The sequence below is a fragment of the Chiloscyllium plagiosum genome, unplaced genomic scaffold (assembly GCF_037043375.1).
Source record: "Chiloscyllium plagiosum isolate Xiang-an unplaced genomic scaffold, Cpla_swu_hap1 HiC_scaffold_25, whole genome shotgun sequence".
In the NCBI taxonomy this organism is placed as follows: Eukaryota; Metazoa; Chordata; class Chondrichthyes; order Orectolobiformes; family Hemiscylliidae; genus Chiloscyllium; species Chiloscyllium plagiosum.
This window is the reverse complement of record NW_028270163.1, coordinates 48,580,808-48,606,797: the sequence shown is the minus strand read 5'-3', so window position 1 is coordinate 48,606,797 and position 25,990 is coordinate 48,580,808. Positions and strand designations below refer to the sequence as shown.

Below are 25,990 nucleotides of genomic sequence, written 5' to 3'. Positions count from 1 at the left end.
CCCAAGTACTTTCCCACTGACACCTCAGTCATTTGCTCTACCTTATTTCCCAAGAAAAGGGTCATGTTTTGCTCCTTCTCTTGTAGGTACAAGCACATGTTGAATAAGAATTTTTTTTTTGGACACATTAATAAATTCCTCTCCATCCAAGCCTTAATACTATGACAGTCCCAGTCTATTCTTGGAAAGTTAAAATCCCTTAGCATTACGACCTTATTATCCTTACAGATGGCGGAGATCACCTCACATATGTGCTTCTCAGTTTTCTGCTGACTGTTTGAGGGGCCTATAGTACAATCCCAATAATCCCTTTCTTATTTCTCAGTTCCACCCAAATAACATCACTGGATGTTCTCCCAGGAATATTCTCTCTAAGTATACAAAGTTAAAAATCACACAACTTTGTACACCCTAGTCCAACACCGGCATCTCCAAATCATGACTACTCTCTAAGTATAACTGTAGTGTTATCCTTAACCAAAAACACCACTCCCCCTCCTCTCTTACCCTCACTTTCTATCCTTCCTATTACATCTGTACTCTAGAACATTAAGCTGCCAGTCCTGCCCCTTTCTGAGCCACCTTTCTGTAATAGCTATGATACCCCAGTCCATGTTCCCAACCATGCCCTAAGTTCATCTGCCTTATTTGTCAGGCCTCTTGCATTGAAATAAATGCAGTTTGGTCTGGGAAACTCTAATAAATACACTCTATGAATTTTTCCTTGTGGCTACTTCAGCCAATCAGACATGGAAAACTACATGAAGACTAAAGTCACCCATGACTAATGTACTGCCTTTTTCACATGCCCTTATTATCTTCTGATTTAATCTCAATCCCTCTGGATAGCTACTGTTGAGAGCCTTTACTCTACTCTTACCTGCGTCTTATTTTCCTTTTTATTTTTTATCTCCACCAATACAGATTCTACATCTTCCGATCCAAAATCATTCCTCCCTATCATATTTATTCCATCTGTACTAGCAATGCTACCCCTTTCCTTCCTGCCTGTCCTCTTGAAAAGTCACATACTTCTGAATACTTAGTTGGCAGCTTTGAATTCATTTAAACTTGTAACTGGCTCTGTTTGACTCCCAAATGCCTCCTGAGAATTCAGAAAAGAAGCAGAAATGCAAGGCTGGAATTGATTTCTGCTGTGAAAAATACCTGACATTGAATAGCAAATGTTTTTCCTAACAGAATTGTCCTCTACCACCTACAAACTAGAGTGTGACAGGACTGCAGAGGGCTTTTAAGCATACATGTTCTAGAGATTCAGATGTTTTATTTGCATATCTTTTGAAAGCAGATCAGAGCCATGTTTTGCATTTTATTTTCCATTCATTCCTCTTGTTTATTGTCCTTTATTAACTCCCTGTGGGAAATCACCTGCTGAATACCATCCCATGGTATCTGAGACTTACATTTGAGAAGATTAATGGACACATCTGGCTTCTATCCTTTTCATATAAGTATAGATTGAATGTTCAGTATCTTGTACAAGTCATTTGTGCCTTATTTTAAATGATGCTTTTCAAATTTATTGCAACAAACTGGAAGACTGTTTTGTAAGATACCACATTGTTTTAGCTTTATCTATGCCGTACATGGTGGTAATTCATTGTTAAAACATGATACAACATAAGAATCCATTGAACAAGAAAAGGTCTCTCAGCTCATCACAAAAAACAAATTATTTAGTCATTATCACATTGCTATTTATGGGAGTTTGCTATGCACAAATTAGCTACGTTTTCTGCATTACAAGCACCTAAAATTGACCTGTGAGCAAAGTTATAGGTCATGGTATAAAGGGGACAGTACAAAATTGGCTGTGTGAAAGGAAACTGAGAGTCAATGAATGTATTTTGGGCTGGAGGGAGGTTTATAATGACTGTCCTCAGGGTTCAGTATTGGGTCCCAAGCTTTGCTGAGTGAATGTGAATGATTAAATCTTGGTGTGCAAGGGGCAATTTCAAAGTTTTTTGCTCAAAACTTGACAGAACTGTAAACTGTGAGGAGGCCAGGGCAGAACTCCAAAAGGACATTGACAATATGGAAATTGGTTGGATAGGTTGTGCTGAACTTCAATGCAGAGAAGGTGTGAGGGGATGCCCTTTGGTAGGAAGAACATTGAAAAGCAATATGAAATAGTGAATACAGTTCTAAAGGGGTACAGGAGCAGAGGGGCCTGGGTGTGTATGTGTAGATCATTGAAGATGGCAGGACAGGTGGAGATAGCAGTTAATAAAGCACACTATGCCCCTATTAATAAAGCTGAGGACGCTGAGACAATGTTGAATTTGTATAAGACTCTTTTTAGACCTCCGCTGGAGTATAATGTATATTTGTAGATGCCATTTTTATAGGAAAGATGCAAATACACTGGAGAGAGTGAGAAGCAACTTACAAGAATGGTTCCAGGAATGAGAAACTTCAGTTTTGAGAATAGATTAGAGAGGTTAGGACTGTTCTCCTTGGAAAGAAGAAGGCCGAGAGGAGATTCAACAGAGATTTGCAAAATCATGAGTGGGCTGGATAAAGTAGATAGTGAGAAGCTGTTCCAGCTCATGAATGTAACAATAATAAGAAGGAATAAATTTAAAGCGATGCACAAAAGATGCAAGGCTGTTGTGAGAAAAAAAAACTTTTTCACTCAAGTTTTTTTTTCTCACAACAGCCTTGCTTCAGTTAGTTGCCTCAGCAAGTAGTCAGGTAATTCGTTAATTCATGCAGCACAGAAAAGGCCTGTTGACCCATCGAGTCAGCACTGTAGTGGAGGTATTCTACTGAGGTATTCAAGAGGGCATTGAATGATAATTTGGATAGACATTGTGTGGAAGGGTATGGGGACAAAACTGGAGATTACCACTAAGTAATACTGCTCATCTGAGGAGCTGGTGCAGGCACAATGACCCAAATGACCCTCCTTCTGTGCTGTAACAATTCTGTGATTCTGTCATTTTTTTTGGAAGTATTTTAACAAATAGAAGCAAAGAGCAAGAAGTAAATTAGGTGAAATATATTTATAAACATTTGTTTATCAAATATAACTAAAAACATTTCTGGCATTTTATGATCTGCTATTAGTTCATACTGACTGTGGAACGTTCCATTATCTATCAATGACTTTAAAATTTAATAGCAATTTTGATGCTGTGAACTGATATTCTTTGGAAACCATCGAAGATTTATCATTTGGAATGATTGATAGTTGGTCTTACTTTACAATGACAAATCAAATATCATCTTCAGATGAAATCAGGCAAATAGCCAGGAAATAATTGAACTAGACTATATAGACATAATTCAAGCCCCATTTTAAATTCCCGTGTTTGCAGTTCTAATGGAAACTGAAATTCTTTCTAATGTGATAACACTCTTCTCCCAGCTGAGATGTTGCAGTAGAGGGAGGGTGTAATTACAGTCCAAGAAGCTTTACACAGGCTGAGTACAGTATTGACACAGGCTGTCATTATTGTAAATGAAGTATTTTCAATCTAAGATGTACCTATATTATAAAGTCGGTTTACTTTTGAATATTTGGTTATGGAAAGAGGCTTTAAAGAAAATAGTATCATGATAAAAGTTAAAGAGAGGTGCAATAATTGATATGAGGCATATAAAGAAAACACTTTCCCACTCAATGATAACTTAAAACATAAGATGTTTTGCTAACTGGTTTCTGCTTTCAAAATTTAAGATTGACGATAATCCTTTGCAACATTTATAAGCACTCTAAAACACTTTACTCACTCTGCTTGGAATGACTTTTCCAGTATAAGGACTTTTCTAATGTGTCCAATTAAATAAATATACCTTGATATTGCATTGTAGTTTGCAGTTGGACTGAAGGAAGTTCATCACAGCCTTCACATTTTACACTGTTACTTAGATTCGAAGAGTATAGACATTGAAAGGATACTAAGCATTCAGATATAAAATAGGAGTCTTACTTAAATATTCAAGTCAAAACTTTAAATAAAACTTAACATTCAGACCTCACACCTATTGTCAAAATGGAACTTCCATTTCTTTTGGGGATAGGGCCAATCTCCAGTTTTAACTGGCTTCATGTGGCATGCTTGAACTTAGGAACTACAGAGACAATGTAAGAACTAACATTGTACAACTCACTGGAATAGTGCATTAGACTTACATTCTTTCATACTGCAAAAAAAGTGCTTTAAGCACTGTAATTATTTAAAAGGCATGTGTACTTTAAATGTAAACTGAGCATTACAAATTAATATATATATATTTTGCAAATACATGTTTTTAGTTTACATGCATATTTAGTTAGGGACACAATCCCATAATTTACTTCATCCTGCCTCCCTCTAGTTGTGGGTGACAGGTGCAGTCGTGAGCCTTTCCCTGTATCACCATGTGCCTGGGAAGCACTGTCAGGCTGTAAGTGGGTGGTAATGTGTGGTTGCAGCCTGCTCAGCACGCCTACACATTAAGTCACAACACTAGCACTATAGTAGCAATGTTACTTCTTTTACAGCTAATATTTTATTATATATTAACTCTACTTTTTGGCAGGTTGCTAGTCTTAAGATTCCCAGCATTAGTGATCCTATCATATACAGTGCCAGAAAAAAGGCACACCACAGCCTGCCTCTCGTACCCTACTACTAATGTCTGTTTATTTCTATCTTCATATGAACCTGGATTATATGTGAATTTCCAAACACAATTCTGCTTTATCTTGTAGATTCATCAAGTCTTACAAAATGAGAATACAATAGCAAGAAGATAATTAGACAGCAAACGCATAACTTAGTTCAAATTAGTCACATAATCATTCACTAACAACAAACGTCATATTGATTCAGTGATAGAATGCTTATTTCTAAAACAGAATATTAAGTTCAAACCCCACTCAAAGGTATAACCTTAGCTGACATTGAACAAGAAAGAAAATTGTCTTTGAAATAAGATACTGCAACTCTAGGTTAAATATTAAGGATACTAGCAATAATTGGCAAATGGATTTGGCCTTTATTGCCAGGGGATTAGAGTTTAAAAATAGGGAAATCGTGTTACAACTGTGCAGGATGTCAGTAAGGCTGGACTGAGAATATTGTGTAGAGTTCTAGTCCCCATATTTAAAGTGATGTATTAGCAGTGGAGGCAGTTCAAAAAAGAGATTCATTAGGCTGATTCCTGGAATGAACATGTTGACTTATCAAGAACAGATAAACAGGTTAATCCTTTATTCATTAGAGTTTGGAATAATGAGGAGTGATTTTATTGAAACATACATGATCCTAAAGGAGTTTGATCGGGTAAATATTGAGAAGATAGTGGGGGAATATTGAACAAGGGGATATGTGGGGAGGTTGTGATATAATGGTAATGTTACTGAACTAGTAACCCAGAATATCAGGCTAATGTTCTTAGAACATGGGTTCAAATCCTATAGTGAAATTTTAATTCAATAGAAGTCTGGAATTAAAAGTCTAATGATGACCATGAAACAATTATTGTTTTAAAAAATCCCTATGGTTCACAAATGTTCTTTAAGGAAGGAAGTCTGTTGTCGTTAACCTTTCTGGCCGCTTACCCAATATATATTTTCTGGGTGCTCATGGGAAAAAACTTTTTAATATTCTCACTTTTAGTGCAAGGAAAAATATTCTAATGTTTTGGGTTTCTGAAAAACCCTGGGGTCTGTCGGGTTGGCTTAGGCTTATCATGGAACATATTGCTCTGGACCTTTTTACGAATATGGTACACCAGAAAACTGAAAATTTGTGTAGGATATGGTGGCTCTTTTTGGACTAACTGGATGTAGATTTATCTGCCATCTTACCTAGGGCTTATGTGTCGCCATGACAGTTTGATCTAAAGTACATGATGTCCTTGAAGGAAGAGCTTCGAATAAATTAGTGTGTAATATTCAGTGCTCTCGGAGATCAGGAACTAATGTTTTGTTGTGCTGAGCTATTTTATTTATTTATTTATTATTACCTTTACTGATTTTCTTATTTTGCACGTGAGTATAGTTGTGTTTTGTTTGTGTTGTGTTTTTCATTGTTATATACACATAGAATAATTTTTTGTTGGTTAGTTGGTGTTGTAACTTTCTGTAATTTTATTTTTTTAAATCTTTCTTTCTTTAAAAATATCCGTTTAAAAAACCTGTCTGGCCTACATTTGACTCCTAACTACCATCTGAAATGACCTAGCATGCCTTTCAGATCAGGGGGCGGTTAGGGAGGGCAAGTAATACTAGGTCAGCCAGCAATGCCCACAATCACTAAATGGATTTGTTAAAAAGTAGTTACAGACCTGTGGAGGCTAGAAAATGTTCTGAAGGTTGAAAATACTTAGATTTTTGAAATGGAAGGAGTTGAGTCCCGGGGCAGATCAGCCACGTGAATCTATTCTTCAAATTATGCCATTATAAAGTACCTTACCAAATGTCTTTTGAAACACCAGATATGAAAAATCTACAGCATCCCCTTTATGAACATGTTACTCCGACAAAATTTATGTTTATTAACCCAGTTTTTCCAAGTGAGAATTAATTTTCGCTTCATTAAACTGATTGCCATATAGTTATCAGGTTTATCCCTTCCCCTTTTTCTAAATAGGGTGCAACAGTTGCAATCCTTTGACATCACTCCAAAATGAAAAATGGATTATGGTCACACCTTCTGCTATTAAACCCTTCTTCCCTCAGCAATCTAAGGATTCACACAACTGGACCAGGTAACTTGCTAACTTTGAGTAATGCCAACCTATTTAATACCTCTTTTCTCTGTATTTTTAAAACATATCCAATGTCTCAACTTTCTCTCCACTCTACTCTGACTTAAAATACTTCTTTTGCACTGTCCAGCACATGTCAATCTGCATTTTAGGAAGGGTGAAAGGGAAAAATCAGGGGATTACAGAACAGTTAGCCTAACATCTGTGATAGGGAAATTTTTGAGTCTATAATCAAGGATGAGATAACTGAACATCTCAAAACTATTCAGTTAATTGGGAGAATCAGCTTGGGTTCATGACTGACAAACGTCATTGAATGTTTTGAAGAGGTGACTAAGGTACTGGGCTGGAGAATGTCTACAGATGTTGTTTATATTGATATCCAAAGGAATTTAATAAAATCCCACATAAGGGACTATTTATTAAGGTAGAAGCCCATAGAACTGAGTGCAAATTACTGACAAGGCTGGGAAATTGATTGAGTGGCAGGCAACAGAAAGTGGGAATAATGGGGTAGACACCCAAATTAGCAGAACATCATAAGTGGTGTCCCAGAAGGATGTGTGTTAGGGCCTCAATTATTCACATTATTTATAAATAATTTATTAATAAACAGATATCCATACTTGCTGATGATAGAGTTAGGCTGCACTGTAGACAATGTAGATGATAGCACAAAATTTCAAAGGGATATTGATAGACTAAATGAAAACTGTGGCCAATGGAGCATTAGGAGGTGTGAGGTTATCCATTTTAAACTAAATAAAAATAGATCAGGATACTTTATACAGTCAAATACAGTGGAGAGAGACTTGGGGGTTCAAGTGCACGGATCTTTAAAATGTCACAAACAAGTGCAGAAAATAATCAAGAAAGTTAATGGAATGCTGGCCTTTATATTTAGAGGATTACAGTAAAAAGATGCAGACATTATGCTGCAGTTATACAAAATCCTGGTTAGACACCACTAGTAGTTCGGTGAGCAGATCTGGGCACCACACCTTAGGAAGAATAATGTTAGCCTTGGAGGGAGTACAACTTAGGTTTACAAGAATGATGCCTGAACTTCAGGTGTTAAGTTATGGGGAGAGATACACCCATTAGGCCTGTTTTCTCTAGGATTTAGAGATTAAGGGGTGATCTGATCAAAGTCTTCAAGATATTAACAGGAAAAGACAGGATAAACTATTTCCACTGGTTGGGGTTTCTAGAACTAGGGGGAAGAGGCTGAGAATTCGGAGCTGAAGAGATATTAGGAAGCACTTCTACCCACAAAGAATGGGCGAAGTTTGAAACTCTCTTCCACAAATGGCAATGGATGCAGATCAGTTGTTAAGTTTAAATATGAGATAGAAAAATTTTGTTAAGCAAAGATATTAAGGGAAATAGGCCAAAGGCCAAAGAAATATGGAGTTAAGCCACAGACCAGCCATGATCTCATTGAATGGTGGAACAGGTTTGAGGGGCTGAATGGCTTACTCCTGGTCCTATTTTCTGTTTTCCTTTATTTGGTGACGACAGAATGAAAATACTCATTCAAAATCTCAAACATGTATTCTGTCTCCACAAGAAGATTTTTGTTCCTAATCAACTCCACCCTTTAAGTGTTATTTTACTTGTTTAACAATAAAAAATGGGTTTCCCTTTTTTTACAGAATCCCTACAGCGTCAAAACAGGCCCTTCGGCCCCACACCGACTCTCTGAAGAGGAGTAACCCACCCAGACTCATTCCCTGACCCTATATTTACCCTTGACTATAGAAATTTGGTCTCTTTCAGTCTAGGATTTCACTTTGGATTGTCCCTCTCCATAACTAGTTTAAATCTAATAATATTGTGATCATTATTACCTAGCCAAACTTGTAGTGAAAAGCATTCAAATTCCCTTTTTTCATATCCCAGAATTAGATTTCCCACTGTTTCATTAAACATTGAACTTAAAGCATATTGATTGAAAACCATTTTCTTGTACACTTGTTAGGAATTAATAATAGTCCTTGCCTTTTAATATAATCTGGAGTAATTTAGATCCCTATTATTATTTCAGATTATATTGCTAGTTCCCATAGTAACCAGGCTTCATGAACTAAGCTGCTGCTGTTGGTCATTTGTCCTTGGATATGATGTACATGAACTACTCAGCATTGTGAAGTGGGCCTTGCATAGTCATAGTCATGTCTAACATTCTTACTGACATTTATAGTTTCATTGGTGTGAAATCGTGAGAATTGGGAGAACACCACAAATGTAGCATAAGGTAAGATTACAGAAATATACAGAAGCATAGCATGGTGCCTTTGAACTCATCCTAAAATTGTATCTGTATTTCTAAAGGAGATTGCTTTATTTCTGAAACCCCAAGAAACTGGCACATTAAAATCAGCTGAGACAAGCATTGATAGATAATTTTCAGGGGCAAGTATCATACATTGCAAAGACTGCAATTCTTTTATTTTTCTATATTTTTAATTGTGAACTGAAATGGGAAATGACTTTTAAAAAAACTAAAGATTGTAGAAGAAAATGTTGCATGTTTAAAAAGCAAATCACAAACTCACAAATCATGAAGAAAGCCAGTTTATTTTAGCTCACCAGCTACTGTGGCCTTTAACCAGTAACCAGATTTTGCAGTTGGAGGAGCATCACCATCACCTGTGCCTCCTGTGAAAATGTGAAAAGAACCAGGAGAAAACAGACTGAAGAACAAAATGTGCTGGCAAGCAAAAGTATCACCTCTGTGATACCTGTGGACTGAGGCCGTTGAACTGTTTCCCCAATTATTTTTCTCTCTACTCATAACACCAATGTTTTTTTGTCCGTCTGGAACTGTCTGTCTGTGTATATAACACAGTGGCTAGAAGGGGGTTAGAGTTTTAACTAGTAGACTTATATGTTAGCGGTTCCTAGTTGTTTGCCTATGGCTGGAATCTATTTGCTTGTAATAATAATAGTTCTTCTTAAGTACAGAAAGCTAGTTTGTATTTTCTGTTAGTCTGGGTCTGACAGGTAAACTGGGGACTTTGTGTACTCTAATTAAATTTTCTACTTTGTGATGATTCTGGGAGTACTGGTCTTTTTAAAATGGTCTCACCTCTTGATAACCACAAAAAATAGCATACTGAAACTTCAGTCTGGAGATCAAAACAGAATATATTCAATATCCTGAAATAGTACAATAATGTTGTTTAGGAGACAAAATACTAGCTCACAAGTCCAGGGAAATTCTCCAGCAATATTTTCAGGAGTTTTTAAAAAATCTTTTTAAAATTAATTTATAGCATGTGGGTGTCACCCAGAAGACAGTTTAGAGTCAACCACATTGCTGTGAGTCTGTCGGCCACACGAGGTAAGGATGACAGATTTCCTTCCCTGATGCATATTAATAAATCAGATTTTTGTTTTACAACAATTTACAGTAGTTACAAGGTCATTATTCTCTTTATTACAAACTTTTATTGAATTCAAATTTCATTTCCTGCCATGGTGGGATGTCCTCTGACATATAATATTAGACCAGGGTTCTGGATTACTAGTCCAATGATGCTACTTATTTATACTTGGATGTGTGTTTTAGATTTTTACAACTGTGTAGGATTTTTACCTCAAGTAGAGAAGAACAATCAGTTCAATACAATATAATACAGCACAGGAACAGGCCCTTCACCCCACCAAGCCTGCACCAATTCCTAATCCTTACTTAGACCCACTATTTATCGCTAACATGCCTGCTTCCACCACCTCCACTGGCACTGCGTTTCAGGCACCATCCACCCTCTGTGTGAAAAGGTTTTCCTGCTTTTTTTCCCCTAAACTTTCTCCCTCTCACTTTGAACCTATAGTTGACATTTCCATCCTGGGAAAAGGCCTCTGACTTTCTCCTCTCTCTCAGTCTCTCATAATTTTGTAGACCTCTGTCAGGTTGCCCCTCAGCCTCGGTCTTCCAATGAAAACAATCCAAGTTTATCCAACCTCTCCATCTCATAATTAAAACCCTCCAGATCAGGTAACATCCTGGTAAACCTCTCTGCACCCTCTTCAAAGCATCCATGTCCTTTTGGTAGCGTGGTGACCAGAACTGCACGCAATATTCCAAATGTGACTGAATTAAAGTTTTATACAGCTATAACATAGCTTGCAAACTTTTACATTTGATATCTTGGCTGATGAAGGCAAGTGTGCTGTAAACCTTCTTGACTGCCTTATACACCTATTTTGCAACTTTCAGGGATCTGTGTGCCCAGATCCCTCTGTATGTCAATACTCCTAAGGGTTCTGCCATTTATTGTATAATTCACACTTGAGTTTGATCTTCCAAAATTCATCACCTTGCACTTGTTCAGATTAAACTACATCTGCCATTTCTGCCCAAACCTGCAATCTATATCCTCCTGTATCCTTTGATAATCGTCCTCACTATCTGCAATTCCGCCAATTTTGGTGTCATGTGCAAACCTACTAATCAGATCACCTACATTTTCCTCCAGATATATATATATATATATATATATATCTCACCTAACAAATATACCCAGCACTGACCCCTGTGGAATATCACTACTTTCTGATCATTTTGAAAAGCATGCTTCTACCGTTACTCTCTGTCTTCTATGACCAAGCCAGTTTTATATTCATCTGGACGGCATACTTTGCACCCCAACTCTAAATCATCAATGTAAATTGCATCTTCTCCAACAGCTTCCTGACCACTGACATTGGACTCACTGGCCTGTAATTACCTGGATTGTCTGTTTCCCTTCTTAAACAAAGGAACAATTTTGGCTTCTCCAGTCCTTTGGAACCTCACCTAAGGCCAAAGAGGATGCAAAGACTTCTGTTAAGGCCCCAGACAGTTCCCCCCTTGTCTCCCACAGTATCCTGGGATAGATTCCATCTGGCCCAGGGGATGAGTCTACCTTAAAGCATTTCAAGACACCCAACACTTCCTCTTTCATTTTGTTGACCTGCCGAGAGTATTCATACATCTTGCCCTAACCTCAACATCCTCATATCACTCTCTTTGGTGAATACTGATATAAAGTACTCATTAAGGATCTCATCTATTTCCTCTGGCTCCATACATAACTTCCCTCCTTTATCCTTAAATAAGCCTACTCGTTCTCTAGCTACCCTCTTGCTCCTAATGCATATATAGAATGCCTCAGAATTCTTCTTAACTCTGCTGGCCAAGAATATTTCATGACTCCTGTTAACTCTCCTATCTTCTGGTTTGAGTACCTTCCTACTTTCGCTATACCCTTCAAGGACTTTGTTCTTAGTTGCTTAAAATTTAGATATGCTTCCTTTTTTGACCAAGCTTATAATTTCCTCAGTTAACCAAGGTTCCTGAATCCTGCAATTCCTGTTCTTCATTTTCACAGGTACATGTCTGTCTTGCACTCTAATCAACTGCTCTCTAACTGGACTACCACATGTCAGATGTGGGTTTACCCTCAAATAGCTGCTCCTAATCCAGATTCCCCAATTCTTGCCTGATTCAGTTCTAGTTGGCCTTCCCCCAGTTAAATACTTTCATCTAAGGTTCACGCTTGCCCTGATCTATAGGTATCCAAAAACTTACAGAATTACAGTCACTATTCCCAAAATGCTCCTCCCCTGAAACTTTGATCACTGGCCAGGCTCATTTCCCAAAATCAAGTCCAGTATGGCCCCCTCCCTCATTGGATTATCCAAATACTGTTTCAAAAACTTTCCTGGACATACCTAACAAATTGCTCCCCATCCAAACCCCCAGCACTAAGGGGGTCCAAGTCAATATGAAGGAAGTTAAAATCACCCACAACAACAGTTATTTTCACATCCTTCCAGAATCTGACGACATATCTCTTTTTTTTCTACCTCCCGCTAGCAAATTGGATGTTTATAATACAATCATGCATATATGCATTGCGATTGCATCTTTCCTTCCTATTCCTGAGCTCTACCCATTATTATCCCTCGCTGCAAAATCCTCAGCACAGCTATGATATGTTCCCTAACCGGTAATGCAACTCCTACACCTCTGGTGTATTCTCTTCCGTCTTGTCTAAAACATTGATATCTCGGAACATTAAACTACCAATCCTATCCCCCTATCTCTACAACATTTGAAGAATTTTATCCCCACAAACAAGTTGCGACTAGATTTGTTGAAAAATACCAAAATACGTTTAATCAGATTTTTGTTGGGCCATGATGGTATTAAAGCAGTGCTTCCGGTGAGGCCCAATTTTAATACCCCGGACTTCATATGACTTTGAGGCGAAAATATGGGGAGCTGTTCAGCAATAGGAGTGGGGGAGAGTGAATCTGAGCCTGCCTCATCTCCCCCTCCTTCACTCCACAATTTCTTGTCCATATGTCCACCCACCCATCTCTTTTCCTTTACCCCCATCGCTCTCTCTTTTACCAACTATCTACATTGTGTGCAGGAGCTAATAAAGAGCCTGGGTTTCTTTGCAGCTGTCAAAACAGTACAAGGGTCACATCAGCCAAATGCTGCCTCAGAGTCAGGGATACCGAGACGAGAGGGTCATGTGGAGTTCACAAACACCTCAGCTGCGAACTAACGGTATGACTAGACGAGCTAGAGGAACACAATGGCCTAACCTATACGTCGGTTCAGGAGAGTATGGATTGCAATTGAACTGATTATCAGGCATGATTTGGAGATGCCGGTGTTGGACTGGGGCGTATAAAGTTCACCTGATGAAGGAGCGTCGCTCCGAAAGCTAGTGTGCTTCCAATTAAACCTGTTGGACTATAACCTGGTGTTGTGTGATTTTTAACATTATCAGGCAGCGTGTGACGGGCGGCCGACCCGAATCCGGCTGTTTTGAGCCACCACCTGAGATAAATGCCTCAAGTCTTGCCTGGCAGCAAGTTACCCATCTTCTTAATCTGGAAATGTGTGTGTGGGGGGGGCGAGGGAAATATGGGGAAGCCTACTGCGGCAGTTACAGAGAAAATTAAAAATGTAGGAGGGTTCCTGAAACCGATGGCAGTTTCCTCCGGCTTGAAAAGAACTAATGGCCAAAAAAGAAGCTTGGGCTTTATACATCTCTAAAAAGAGAGATAACAAATTCACACTTTTAAATTACAATTGAACAGTTCTGGCAGCATCCATGGATAGAGAAGCACAGCCGACGTTTCGAATCCAATTTCTCCTCTTTGGAACTGGAATTCTGCAGTATTTCGTTCTTACTTTAAATTAAAAAGGTCAGCCATAGTCACCAAAAAGTGCTGACCGCATCAGTAATATTGGATTCGAGCGACTGCAGTCAGAGCCCAATTTGCACCGAGGAGGTGGTGACATTCAAATTATTGCAGAGACGTCAAGGTAAAACTCGGCAGTGATATTCAACAGCAGCACAAAAAAAATCTGAGTCAGACAGCAAACCGTTTAAATACATATGCATACATTAAATTAGGTACACAGGGGAAGGTTACACTTGTTCATTTTTTAAAAAAAGGTCAGATTTCACAGGTAGTACTTAGTTTGACGTCGGTACTTCAAAATGAGTAGTAACAGGAACTGCCAGCAGGAAAACTGCCAGCGTCACGGTGGCTCTAGAGGGTGCCACGGTCCAGATCTTCTGACATGTTTAAAGTGTGCGAGGTGTTTAAAGTGCTATCGCTGACTCAGGCAGCCGAGTGAAAAAAAATGTTACAACGTGGGAAGAGTATGAAACATTGCTACCCCCTTGCAACCACCCACTAGCTAATTTACATTATTTTACAAGAGGCTGAGTCATGAGTAACAATATGTTAAGCGCACATGTTTACGGAGGAGACATATGCCACTGCTCGAGTGTCATCCGATTTGAAAAAAAAACTCTGACCGGTTCATTAGTATGCGTAGATTAAAACGCAGTGATTCCCCTTTTTGATTCCATGATAGCTGATTTTAAAAATCCATTGTAAAACCATAACTGTCCCTGCCTCCGCACAAGGAGACATAGGTTAAAGGCTCATCTGTTGCAGAGATCTATCATACAGTAAAATATGAAACCCAAAGTGGTGAGATACGTGTTTTTACCCACACATGTTCGCTACCTTTGTGTAATAAGGAGCTGTGTAAATGAACGTATTTAACATATATGAATGTGTACTGATAATGAAGTATCATTTGTGCTTGCGTCCCTGACAGCTCACCTTGATAAGTGATCCATACTCTCCTGCCTCACTCTGCACCCACTTCAAGCATGTTCTGTACCTGCTCTGTAATTTAGAGGAATACTGCGCTGGTACCAGGAACAACTGCATTTCTATTGTTTGCCATGGACTACATTCCTTCAAAGTGTCATTTCCTCCCAGCGTTCTCCAGTTAAGTGCTATAGTGACTGCAGTATGGCCCAATGCCTCCTGCCTCTTCGTACACTTCTTGAATCAACCAAGGATGGCATCAGGCAATAATTGGAAAGGACCTTACTGCAGGAGAACAGGATGTGGAAGCAGTTTAGCTGGAGATGAAGAAACGGAGGGGAAATAATTCATGTCTGGGAGTGGACTACAGCTCCCTTGCAGTATGACGTATACAAGGAGAAATACTGGGTGCTTGTGATCAAAGGTCAGCAATAATCATGTGATCCACGTATAAACTGGAAAAATCAGATTGGCAATAATAGCATGGATAAGATGTTCATGGAACGTTGGACAGGTTGTGTTGCTGTTCCCCGACCCAACCAGAGAACCGGTGATATCAGACTTGATATTGTGTAATGTAACAGAATTTATTAATGACCTCATGGTAAATGCACCTCAAGGTAGCAGCAACTAGGTGTTTGAATGTTAATCCAGTTTCTTTTAAAGTCAAATAAAAGGGAAATTATGTGGACATGAAGGATAGCTGAAGTTAACAAGGTAAGAAATAGATCAATAGAGAAGCAACGCAAGTCATTTAAGGGATCTTTCAAATTACTCAATCAGTATATTTCTATCATAAAGAAAAATTGCAAGGACCACCCATGCTTATCTCAAGAAGGTAAAGTAAGCAACAAACTCAAAGAAAAAACATATGATTGTGCAAAGGTGAGTGGTATGTTAGATACTGGTCAGAATGTAAATAACAGCAGAGAATGAGTAAAAGGTTAATGAAAATGATGAAATTAAGAGTACAAGAGGAAAATAGCTAGGAATGTAAAAACAGGTATCTTAAAAAGGGAAGAAGTTTAAAAATGAGTATCTGTTTTCTATGGCAAGAAAATGGTAAGTTAATAGTAAATAGTAAAAAAAAGACATGAAAAGCTGTAAATCAAGTGAAAGAAAGAGTAACTTGATAAAATTACCAGCATCAGGGAAGCAGTACAGTGAACTGACAGAACTGTGGGCCAACAAGTCCCCACTCTGGATAAATTTTAGCCTAGTCTAAAAATAAGGGGATATTGAGGTAGATGTTGATGTACATTTTCCAAAATTCATTAGATTCTGGAAATGTTCTATCAGACTTGAAAATAGCAAATGTAACTCTTCTGCTCAAGACAGAGGGAATAGAAGCAGAAAGCAGGAAACTATAGGCCAGTTAGCTTGATAACTGTCATGGAGAAGTTAGAATTGATCATTAGGTTATAGCTGGACACAAGCATCTGTATGGTTCTGTGAAAAGGAAATCATGTTTAACCAATTTATTGGAACATTTTGAAGGAGTAGCATACACCATGCACAAGGAGAAGCCTAAGTTACAAAAACACAAACATGCAGAGAAAGATAGAGGAGGGTGTGCTATTGATTTCCCCAGCAGAAGCAGATTGTTCTGTGCACTAAAATAACTGTGTAAACTTCAAAGAAGTCAGTAACCTTTCCTGCAGCAGTTGCAGAAAGCAATGACATTTGAATTGAGAACTCAGAGACATCTTCTATGTGAATCAATCACACTGTACTTCTTACAAACCAATGGAAACTTTCAGTGTAAGACAACTGAAGATCAACAGCCTGGCTAGTCAAGAATGGATCATCTCAAAATCAGAATTGGGAAACAAAAACCACCAAAATAATTTTCCAGCTTTTCTCTATTTCTGGTAATATTCTATTTTACCTATTCATGTATGTGTGTGTCTACATGTAAAGAGGGAGCTTATAAAGAGATTAGAGTTTTAGTTGGGAGTGATATGTATTATTGGTTAATATCTACTTACTTGTAGCTTTAGTTTAATTTCTTATAATACTAACTTGGCACGAAAGTCAAGTAAATTGTAGTACTGTGTGCATACCTTTGTAGGACACAATTGAACATTTGGTATGACTCTAGAAAGAGAGGCTCAACTTACATTGCTTCATCCTAGTGAGTAGTAACACAACAAAGTAGTGAAAGAACTAAAAAGCTCAATACTGTATATGAATCAAAAAGAAACAATAAAAAGTCCTAGAGGCGTACGTTGCAGAAGAAATTAGATTATAGGGTAGATATTGAATGATAATTTATTCAAAATACAAGAGCAGTGAGTTACATGAGAAATGCTTGCAAAGATAGGAAACGCAGAAGAATTTATAAACTCGGTAAGCAAGAGGACAGGATCATTTTTGGAAGGCTAAATGCAAATAAGGCTGCAAGGACAGTACAGCCCAGGAGAAATCCTATTTTGCACTAATGCCATTGCCTTAATGATTGCCAATACTAGAGGCAACAACCTATTCAAACAAGTTTTTGTGGCACAGTGGTAGTGTTCCCTCGCTCTGTGCCACAATTCTCGGGTTCAAGACACGAGGTTATGGTGGGCCTAGAAGTGTGTTATATAACATCAGGACAGACTGGAAAACAAAAGCAATGCCATTAGCTACTGGTAATGAGATAAAAAGTAGATTTACAAAGAGGCAAATAATTAATCAGGTAGCCTATACAAAATTCTTAATTATGGATCAGTTTTGGTGTTTGTTTTGCTGTTACAGCACTTCTGCCATTTTATATGAAACAAACATTATTCTTTTTTTCCCCACTTAGAACCCCATAGGTTGCTCATTCAAAAACTCTATGCTACTTTCTCCCCACCCCCACCCTCCTCTAGCTTATCTCTCCACGCTTCAGGCTCACTGCCTTTATTCCTGATGAAGGGCTTTTGCCCGAAACGTCGATTTTGCTGCTCGTCGGATGCTGCCTGAATTGCTGTGCTCTTCCAGCACCACTGATCCAGAAGGACATTCAAAAGTACTCTCTATTGGATGTTGTGATTTTAGAGGCTAAACTTTAGGGCTATTCAGTGCTATTTCTGCTTATAAATTCCATCATTTGCTAATCGGGTAATACAGACTAATGGAACATTGATCCTTATTTCAAGAGTTTGGAGTATAAAAAGAGAATTCTTACTACAACTGTACAAGGTGTTGGTGAGACCACATCTGGAATACTGAGACCAGTCTTGTCCCCTTATTCATTGAATCAGTTCAGAAAAGATTAATTAGTATGGAGGGATTGTCTAATTAGCAAAGGCTAAACAGGTTGGGAGTCTATTAGCTGATATTTAGAAGAATGAGAGGTGATCTCATTGAAACATATAGGATTCTTAAGGAGCTTGACAGGCTAAGTGCTAAGAGGACATTTCCTCTCCTTGAGTGTGTCTTGGACAAGACAGCGTAGTCTCAGAATAAAGGGGTTACAATTTAAGACTGAAATGAGGAGGACTTCCTTCTCTGAGGGCTGTGTGTCTTTGAAACTCCTTGCCACAGAGAGCTCTGGGACACAGTCCCAGAGGCTGAGATGGAATTCTTGATCAGTTGGGGATTCAAGGATTAAGGGGAAAGGGCAGGAAAGCGGCCATTAACAATGCCAGATTAATCATGATTCTATGGGCCAAATGGCCTACTCCTGTTCCTATTTCTTATGGCATTAATAAATAGTCAAGTTTTCTTTTCATTGCTACAAGAATTTTTATCCAATTCATCACATCCAAACATCAGCAAAATGTCAAGCCACAACAATTTCAATTTCTAAGATATAGGGTTCAGAATTATGGATATTGAAAAAGTTCTGACCAAATCTATAAGGAAGCAAGAAAAATTCTTGATAAACAGCATGTGTGCCATGCAGGTAAATGCTTACTTTCTGAAATTCCTTTCCCATATTACAATTCACAAAGTTTCCATTAATGTAACTTTCTGAAAGCAACACTGCAAACAAATGCCTGCATGAACAAGGATAATGTCACCCTAATTTAATGACTAAGAACAGTAGACCATATGTCCCTTAACATCATGCTATCCCATTCAATGCAGTTACAAGCTGATCTGCCTCAGCTTCACTCTCTCTCCATTTGATAACCAACAGTACTTATTTCTACTGACTTGATGCTAGAGTTTAATTGAAGTCTTCACTGTAATCTGGTGCTATTTGAGTAGCAGGAGGATCCATTGCTCGACTGTTGCAATATAACAGGCTTGAGGTGGCTTGCAACTCAGTGCAGGAGGGTCCTGCATTGCACTTGATATGGGCTATGTATCTTTTATGGCTGCATAAGCACTCCAGCCCTGCCTCTTTTGTATTATGTGCAGGCATAGGAGGTGCTTGGCAAGTAGAATAAACACTGCCTCTGTATGGCTACTAATCTGTTATGAAGCAGAATTAAGATTCCAGTGATATCCTCGAAGCCTTTAGCAATGTTTTCCTGCAACTGTTTACTAAACCTGCTGAAACAAAAGTCAACCCTTGTCAATCTGATAAATTATATCTTTCCTGACTGCAGTCCAAATATTCATTTGCTGAAATGGTTGGTATAAAGAAGGTCAGTGTAAATGATATACGTGATTTCTGTATTTTTAGATCATGCATTTGACTTATTTCACTCTGCTGCCTTGGTACGATTAAATGTTTCAAATAGAGTAGCCATACAAAAGGGAAATAGATCAGACTATTATTCCACTGGACTAGAGCTTATCTCTGAAAGCCAATGTCTGTGTTAGCTTGGTTACATCAGTTTTACTTTCTGAGCTACACTGATAAGACTGACAGGAAATATTGGCATTAAATAACTGACCATCAAGACTAATGCAGAAACCATGATTTACAACAATCCAAAAATGTCAGCCCATTGAGAAAATGGACTCCATGTAACTGGCAAATAAAGCAATTACTACTTTAAGCAAGTAGTCTTTCCGGTTAAGATATTGTTTTAGAAAAAACAAAAAAACAAATACAGGCAACAAAAGCTGTGAACCAACAAAATGATTTGAAACAAATCAAGCTGAAATGGAACACTGAAAAATGACTTCAAAGCCTGGAAAAAAAAGTTTCTTGAGTTTAGCCAATTGTCACTTACTGAAGGCAAAAAACATGTGCACAGTTCAAATGCAGGGTACCATAAAGGAAGAGTTGCAGTAGCAGAGGGGTTGCAATGTCATTGGCTAAATGTCTTTTTAATCAATTGTAACCTGAGTCATCATGGTGATCAAGTTTCATTTAAAAGGAGACTCAAGGACAGATTACATTATCAACCCTATAATCTTTGAACCATTCTCTAAACATACATCCCACATATACACACACACACACATTGTCAGAGATCTTAGTCATAGTTAGTCACAATGCATTTAACATTTTTTTTGGAAGGACAAAGACTTACATTATAACTTTAATAATTTAAAGTATGTTCGCTTTCTGTTATTCAATTTTCTTCAGTTCACTGACTTCTACATTGTCCTTCTCCAATGATTAATGATAACACTAATGTGTTGCTTGGAACATCTTACATGCACAATAAATATGCTCCAAACCAGATGTTTGAAATCTACTGAAAGTTTAAAGCAACATTTCCCAACCCAAAAAATCCCACTTCTATTTACTGAAAACATATCCTATTGCAAAGAAAGTCAAAGTGTGGTTATTTTTATTCTATGTTCTAACAAATACAGTTTGTAGAAATTTATTACAGAGATCAAAAGGGTGTGTAGGTTTTAAAGCATGGTACCAAAATACCAAGATTATAAGGCAATTTCCATAGACATAGAATTATTCTTGATAGAAATTTTGATTTTGTTCTGTAAAATATATAAGGGGAACTCAAAAGACTTTTACATACATGTATCCAAGTAAAAGTATACTGATACGTGCATAAATGTCAATTAAAGTTATGTGCTTACAGGTAGGAATTTCAGATTTGACAGTTGATATCAATTTTTATTTTTGCTATGAAAGCAAGCATACCCCTTTTAAAAAATATGTACTTATTACAACCGATGAAAATAAATATACAAGTTATTCTTACATGACCATACTTGAGTCACTGAGTTGTTAGGAAAAACGTATTCCCGCTCCCTGCATGTGCCAGAAACACAAACTACATCCAAGTCCTTGCTCAATGCAAGTCTTGAGTTATCTTTGACAGGAATTGTGCTGATTTTGCCCTCATGCTCTCTTCCGTGACGAAATGCTTGACCTCTATTCAGCACATTCCCTCATACATCTCTCACCATCAGGCAGTATGTAAAACTATTAATTGATTCAGGATAAACTATGGTTGTGCACACTGAGATTTTAGGAGAAAACCATGTGTACGCTCAAGATGACTCAGTTTCACATTGCTTCTGGAGATTGTTTTTAACTGAACAGTTCATTTTGAACAGTTCTTCATCACAAACAAATTGTTCCTAGAATAATATGACCGAATGAAAAGCAATGCAAGTGCAAATCAAGAAACATAACATATTAACCTTGTGGTGCAAAAATATTCTGTTTAGTGGCTAAGGAACCAAGCTGCAATGGAATACAATTATAACATGATTAAAAACAGAACAATGTAAGTTTGATTAGCAGCTCGAAAATCATCTTCAGTCTTTAAATACAAAGTCCAAGGCTTCCATTTCAAATTCACAATCACAAAGCAAGAGTTTTACAAGTACTCAATGGAATTACACTGTAGTTCCAAACTTATTTTAAATAAATTTGATAACTATAGTGAAAATGTGATAAACTTCCGAAGTCCCATTTTTGACACTGATATTTCAATTCTATCCATTTATAAGTTTAGCAATGATGCCCAGTCAGAGCATTGCACAGAGAATTCCAATGCAGCCTTATGAAAAGTTCTTTGAGCTCTTCCACAGAGATTACAGATATAATAACATTTCAGAGTACTGCTCTTTTCCCGATAAATTAAAATTCTTCAGCATACTCCTTTTTAAATACAATTCATTTTTAATGTTTCATGTCAGAGAATTTATTAAAAGAACAGAATACATTTACAATAATTATCCCACCAGTGCCAAATTTGTTACTTCTCTCGGAATTGTTTTGCATTCTGGACACTTCATTCCATTATGAATTGCATTTCCTTTAATCCTGCGTAGCTTCTTAACAAAAGATTCAAAGATAAAAAGTTAATGGTTTACAGATAGAAACGTAACTTACCACATTAATACATGACAGTATTACTAGGTCAGTACAAGTTTATCTGGAAACCATTTTAAATTTCGAACTAAATAGCAACTGAAATTTTGTAAATTAGCTTGATTGTGAATGAGTTTCAAAGGAATATCAGCTTTAGAATTCTATAGCACTTGCACATTTTTTGACTTTTTAAAAAGTGAAAAATACATTTTAAAAAAGTCAAGACTGAAATTTCATTTTTACAAAGGAAACAATGCCCGGAAAGAGTAAAGATCCTCCTGAAGTACATGTTTGAATTTCTCAACCCTCAAAAAGGGTGGTGAATCATGATCAACTCTTGAAAACATACAGAAGATAAATCATTTATGTTAGTGTCACCGAAAATCCAAATTTCAGTTACGACGCTGCCACCATCTCTTGTTTTGGTGTGTTTTTAACTGGCTCTTTTCCTGTTAAAGAAAAAAAAAGAAAAGTTAATTCCCCAACTGAATTTTCTTGAAAGAATATAACTTTTAAAATCTACATGAGATACAAACTAAACTGTACCTGAATGTTGGAATCCAGTGTCAGCATCAACTGCTCCTAGTTCAGAACTATGGAATGCCTCCCTCCACTGTGTCCCAATTTGCCATGTTTCAAACCCACAGACATCTTTTAACTGCATTAGTGTATCATTTCCTATACTCAACACGCCTATTCTGTTAATTAACTCCTAGCATTCAAAATATTGCTTGGAAGAGGATCACTTGCAGCTTGTTGCGCCACCACTTATTTGTAAAGTGGAATCTAACTGGAGAAAGCTTTTAAACATTCAATGAAGTCTACTTATTTGGTAACAGATGTCCAAAAAACAAGACTTGATTAGCACTTGTTTAAAAACAAAGAACAAATTTAAACACAGCCTTGAACACAATCTAAAGTCATGTGTTCCATCTCAAAATAATTTGAATTTAAACAAGAGACAAAACTTGTCTAGATCTAAATTTTTTTAGATTAGATTAGATTCACTACAGTATGGAAATAGGCCCTTTGGCCCAACAAATCCACATTAACCCTACGAAGCGTAAGCCACCCTATATTTGCTCCTTGGATGCTGCCTGAATTGCTGTGCTCTTCCAGCACCACTAATCCAGAACTAAATTTACCCCTGACTAATGCACCTAACACTATGGGCAATTTAGCATGGCCAATTCACCTGAACAGCACATCTTTGGATTGTGGGAGGAAACTGGAGCACCCAGAGGAAACCCACGCAGACACGAGGAGAATGTGCAAACTCCACACAGACAGTCGCCTGAGGCAGGAATCGAATCCAGGTCCCCGGCGCTGTGAGGCAGCAGTGCTAACCACTGAGCTACCATGCTGCCCCAAACAAAACCCTCTTGGCATTGTTTAGCATCTAATTTATTAGATATATGCAGAACCTTTAACATCTCAAGCGAACCAGATTTTTTATCTCTTATTTTTCGTGTCAACTGTCTGTCATTTCAAACCATTTTGGGCCTTTATTGACAGACACAGTAGATGGAAATATTCCATTTACTAACATTTTGCAGATTGTTACTTAAGTGGCTTATAAAAATATTATTTGCTTCTTTTAAATCCAATCAAAAATGAGTAAACAGTAATAGGTCTCACACAAATTGTGGATAGGAGACAGGTGGGCTTCAACTCCCAAATCTACAATAAAAGATTTATGTAAACATCATCCTTGAAAACTCAAATCCAAACCACTTACTAAAGTCACTTACTAGAATCAAAGAATCCCTACAGTGTGGAAGTGGGCCATCGAGCCCACCCTGACCCTCTGAAGACCATCCCACCCAGACCTACACCTCCGATGCTATTCCAGCATTTCCAATGGCTATTCCACCTGGCTTACACATCCCTGGATACTATGGGCAATTTAGCATGGTCAATGCACCTAACCTGCACACCCCTTTGGATGTGGGAGGATACGGAGCACCCGGAGAAAATGGAGACAAGGGAAGAATCTGCAAACTCCATACAAACAGTTAGCCAAGGATGAAATTGAACCCAAGTCACTGGTGCTGTAAGGCAGCAACGTTAACCACTGAGCCATCATGCCTTCCCTTGATTCAAACAGTGGGACAATTTACACTGGCATCAAGAAAGTACAGCTATCCAACAAAAGGTCACAGCTCACCCAAAAGCGATAGACTTTGTCAATATGGACTTTACTAAAGCTTCTAACAAGGTTCCGCATGGCAGACTAATTTGTAAAGTTAGATCACATGGGATTCAGGGAAAGCTTGCCAACTGGATACAAAATTGGCTTGATGGTAGGAGCTAGAGGCTGGTGGTGGAGGGGTTCTACTAAGACTGGAGGCCCGTGACCAGCAATGTTCTGCAGGGATCAGTGCTGGGCCCACTTTTGTTTGTCATTTACATAAAAGATTTGGATGAGAATTTAGCAGACATGGTTTGTAAGTTTGCAGATGACACTAAAATTGGTGGTATTGGTAACCTTCTTCACTATTAACAAAGATCCCAAAGGGGTCTTGATCAATTGGGCCAGTGAGGAATGGCAGATGGGGTTTAATTTGAATAAATGAAAGGTATTGCATTTTGGTAAAACAAACAAGTTTGGGACTTATACAGTTAATGGTATGTCCAATGATGGGTAGTGTTGTTGAACAGAAAGACCTAGGGGTTCAGGTACATAGTTCTTTGAAAGCTGCATCAGAGATAGGTAATGAAGAAGGTGTTTAGCATGCTTGCCATCGCTGCTCAGACCACTGAGTATAGCAGTTGGAACATCATGTTGAGGTTGTACAGGACATTGGTGAGCCCACTTTTGGAGCATGTGTACAGTTCTGGTTGCCCTGCTATGGAAAGGATATTACTGAAAGGCTTGAATTGTAAGGATGGGCTGGGACGTTTTTCACCAGAGTGTAGGACATTGAGGAGTGACATTATAGAGATTTTTAAAATCAGAAGGGGCATAAATAAGATGAACAGCAAAGGTCTTTTCCCAAGGGTGGGGAATTCAAAACTGGGAGGTGTATTTTTAAGGTAAGAAGAGAAAGATTTAAAATGGACCCGAGGGGCAACCTGTTCATTACAAGGATGTTGCAAGGGTTGGAGGATGTGAGCTATAGCGAGAGGCTGAACAGGCTGGGGCTGTTTTCCCTGGAGCGTCGGAGGCCGAGGGGTGACCTTATAGAGGTTTACTAAATTATGAGGGGCATGGATAGGGTAAATAGGCAAAGTCTTTTCCCTAGGGTCGGGGAGACCAGAACTGGAGGGCACAGGTTTAGGGTGAGAGGGGAAAGGTATAAAAAAGACCTAAGGGGCAACATTTTCACTGAGAGGGTGGTACGTGTACGGAATGAGCTGCCAGAGGATGTGGTGGAGGCTGGTACAATTGCAACATTTAAGAGGCATTTGGATGGGTATATGAATAGGAAGGGTTTGGAGGGATATGGGCTGAGTGTTGGCAGGTGGGACCACATTGGGATGGGATATCTGGTCGGCGTGGACAGGTTGGACCGAAGGGTCTGTTTCCATGCTGTACATCTCTATGACTCTATATATGGAATGAACTGTCAGAGGAAGTGGGAGATGCAGGTACAGTAACAACATTTAAAATACATTTGGATAGGTACATGAAGAGGAAACGTTGAGGGATATGGGTCACATGGGATTAATTTAGTTTCGGAAATGTTGCTGGCATGGACAAGTTGACCGAAGGGTCTGTTTCCATACTGTATAACTCTGTGGTCCTGTGGAACTCCTTCCCTAATAGCACTGTGGGTGAACCTATATCAATAATTCATGAAGCAGACCACCACCTTCTCATGGGCAAAATCCCATGAATGAATTTTTACAAATTACAGTGAGTGACACCTCAGCTAATATTGGGCCATTATTTGGTACGGCAAGGTAATTGACTTGGTCGTCATGTTTTTTTCTTTCATGGGATGTAGGCTTCAGTGG

The 25,990-nt window shown here is 38.2% G+C and overlaps 1 protein-coding gene across 1 annotated transcript in view; it reads right to left on the bottom strand.

The window, feature by feature from the left end:
• Nucleotides 1-20,043: 20,043 nt before the first annotated feature.
• chmp6b (charged multivesicular body protein 6b) overlaps nucleotides 20,044-25,990 on the bottom strand; it is a 40,571-nt gene continuing 34,624 nt past the window's right edge. Inside the window, exon 8 of the mRNA XM_043714964.2 lies at nucleotides 20,044-22,479. Coding sequence (XP_043570899.1) covers nucleotides 22,427-22,479 — 53 coding nt within the window. The 3' untranslated portion in view covers nucleotides 20,044-22,426. The remainder of the gene's footprint in view (nucleotides 22,480-25,990) is intronic.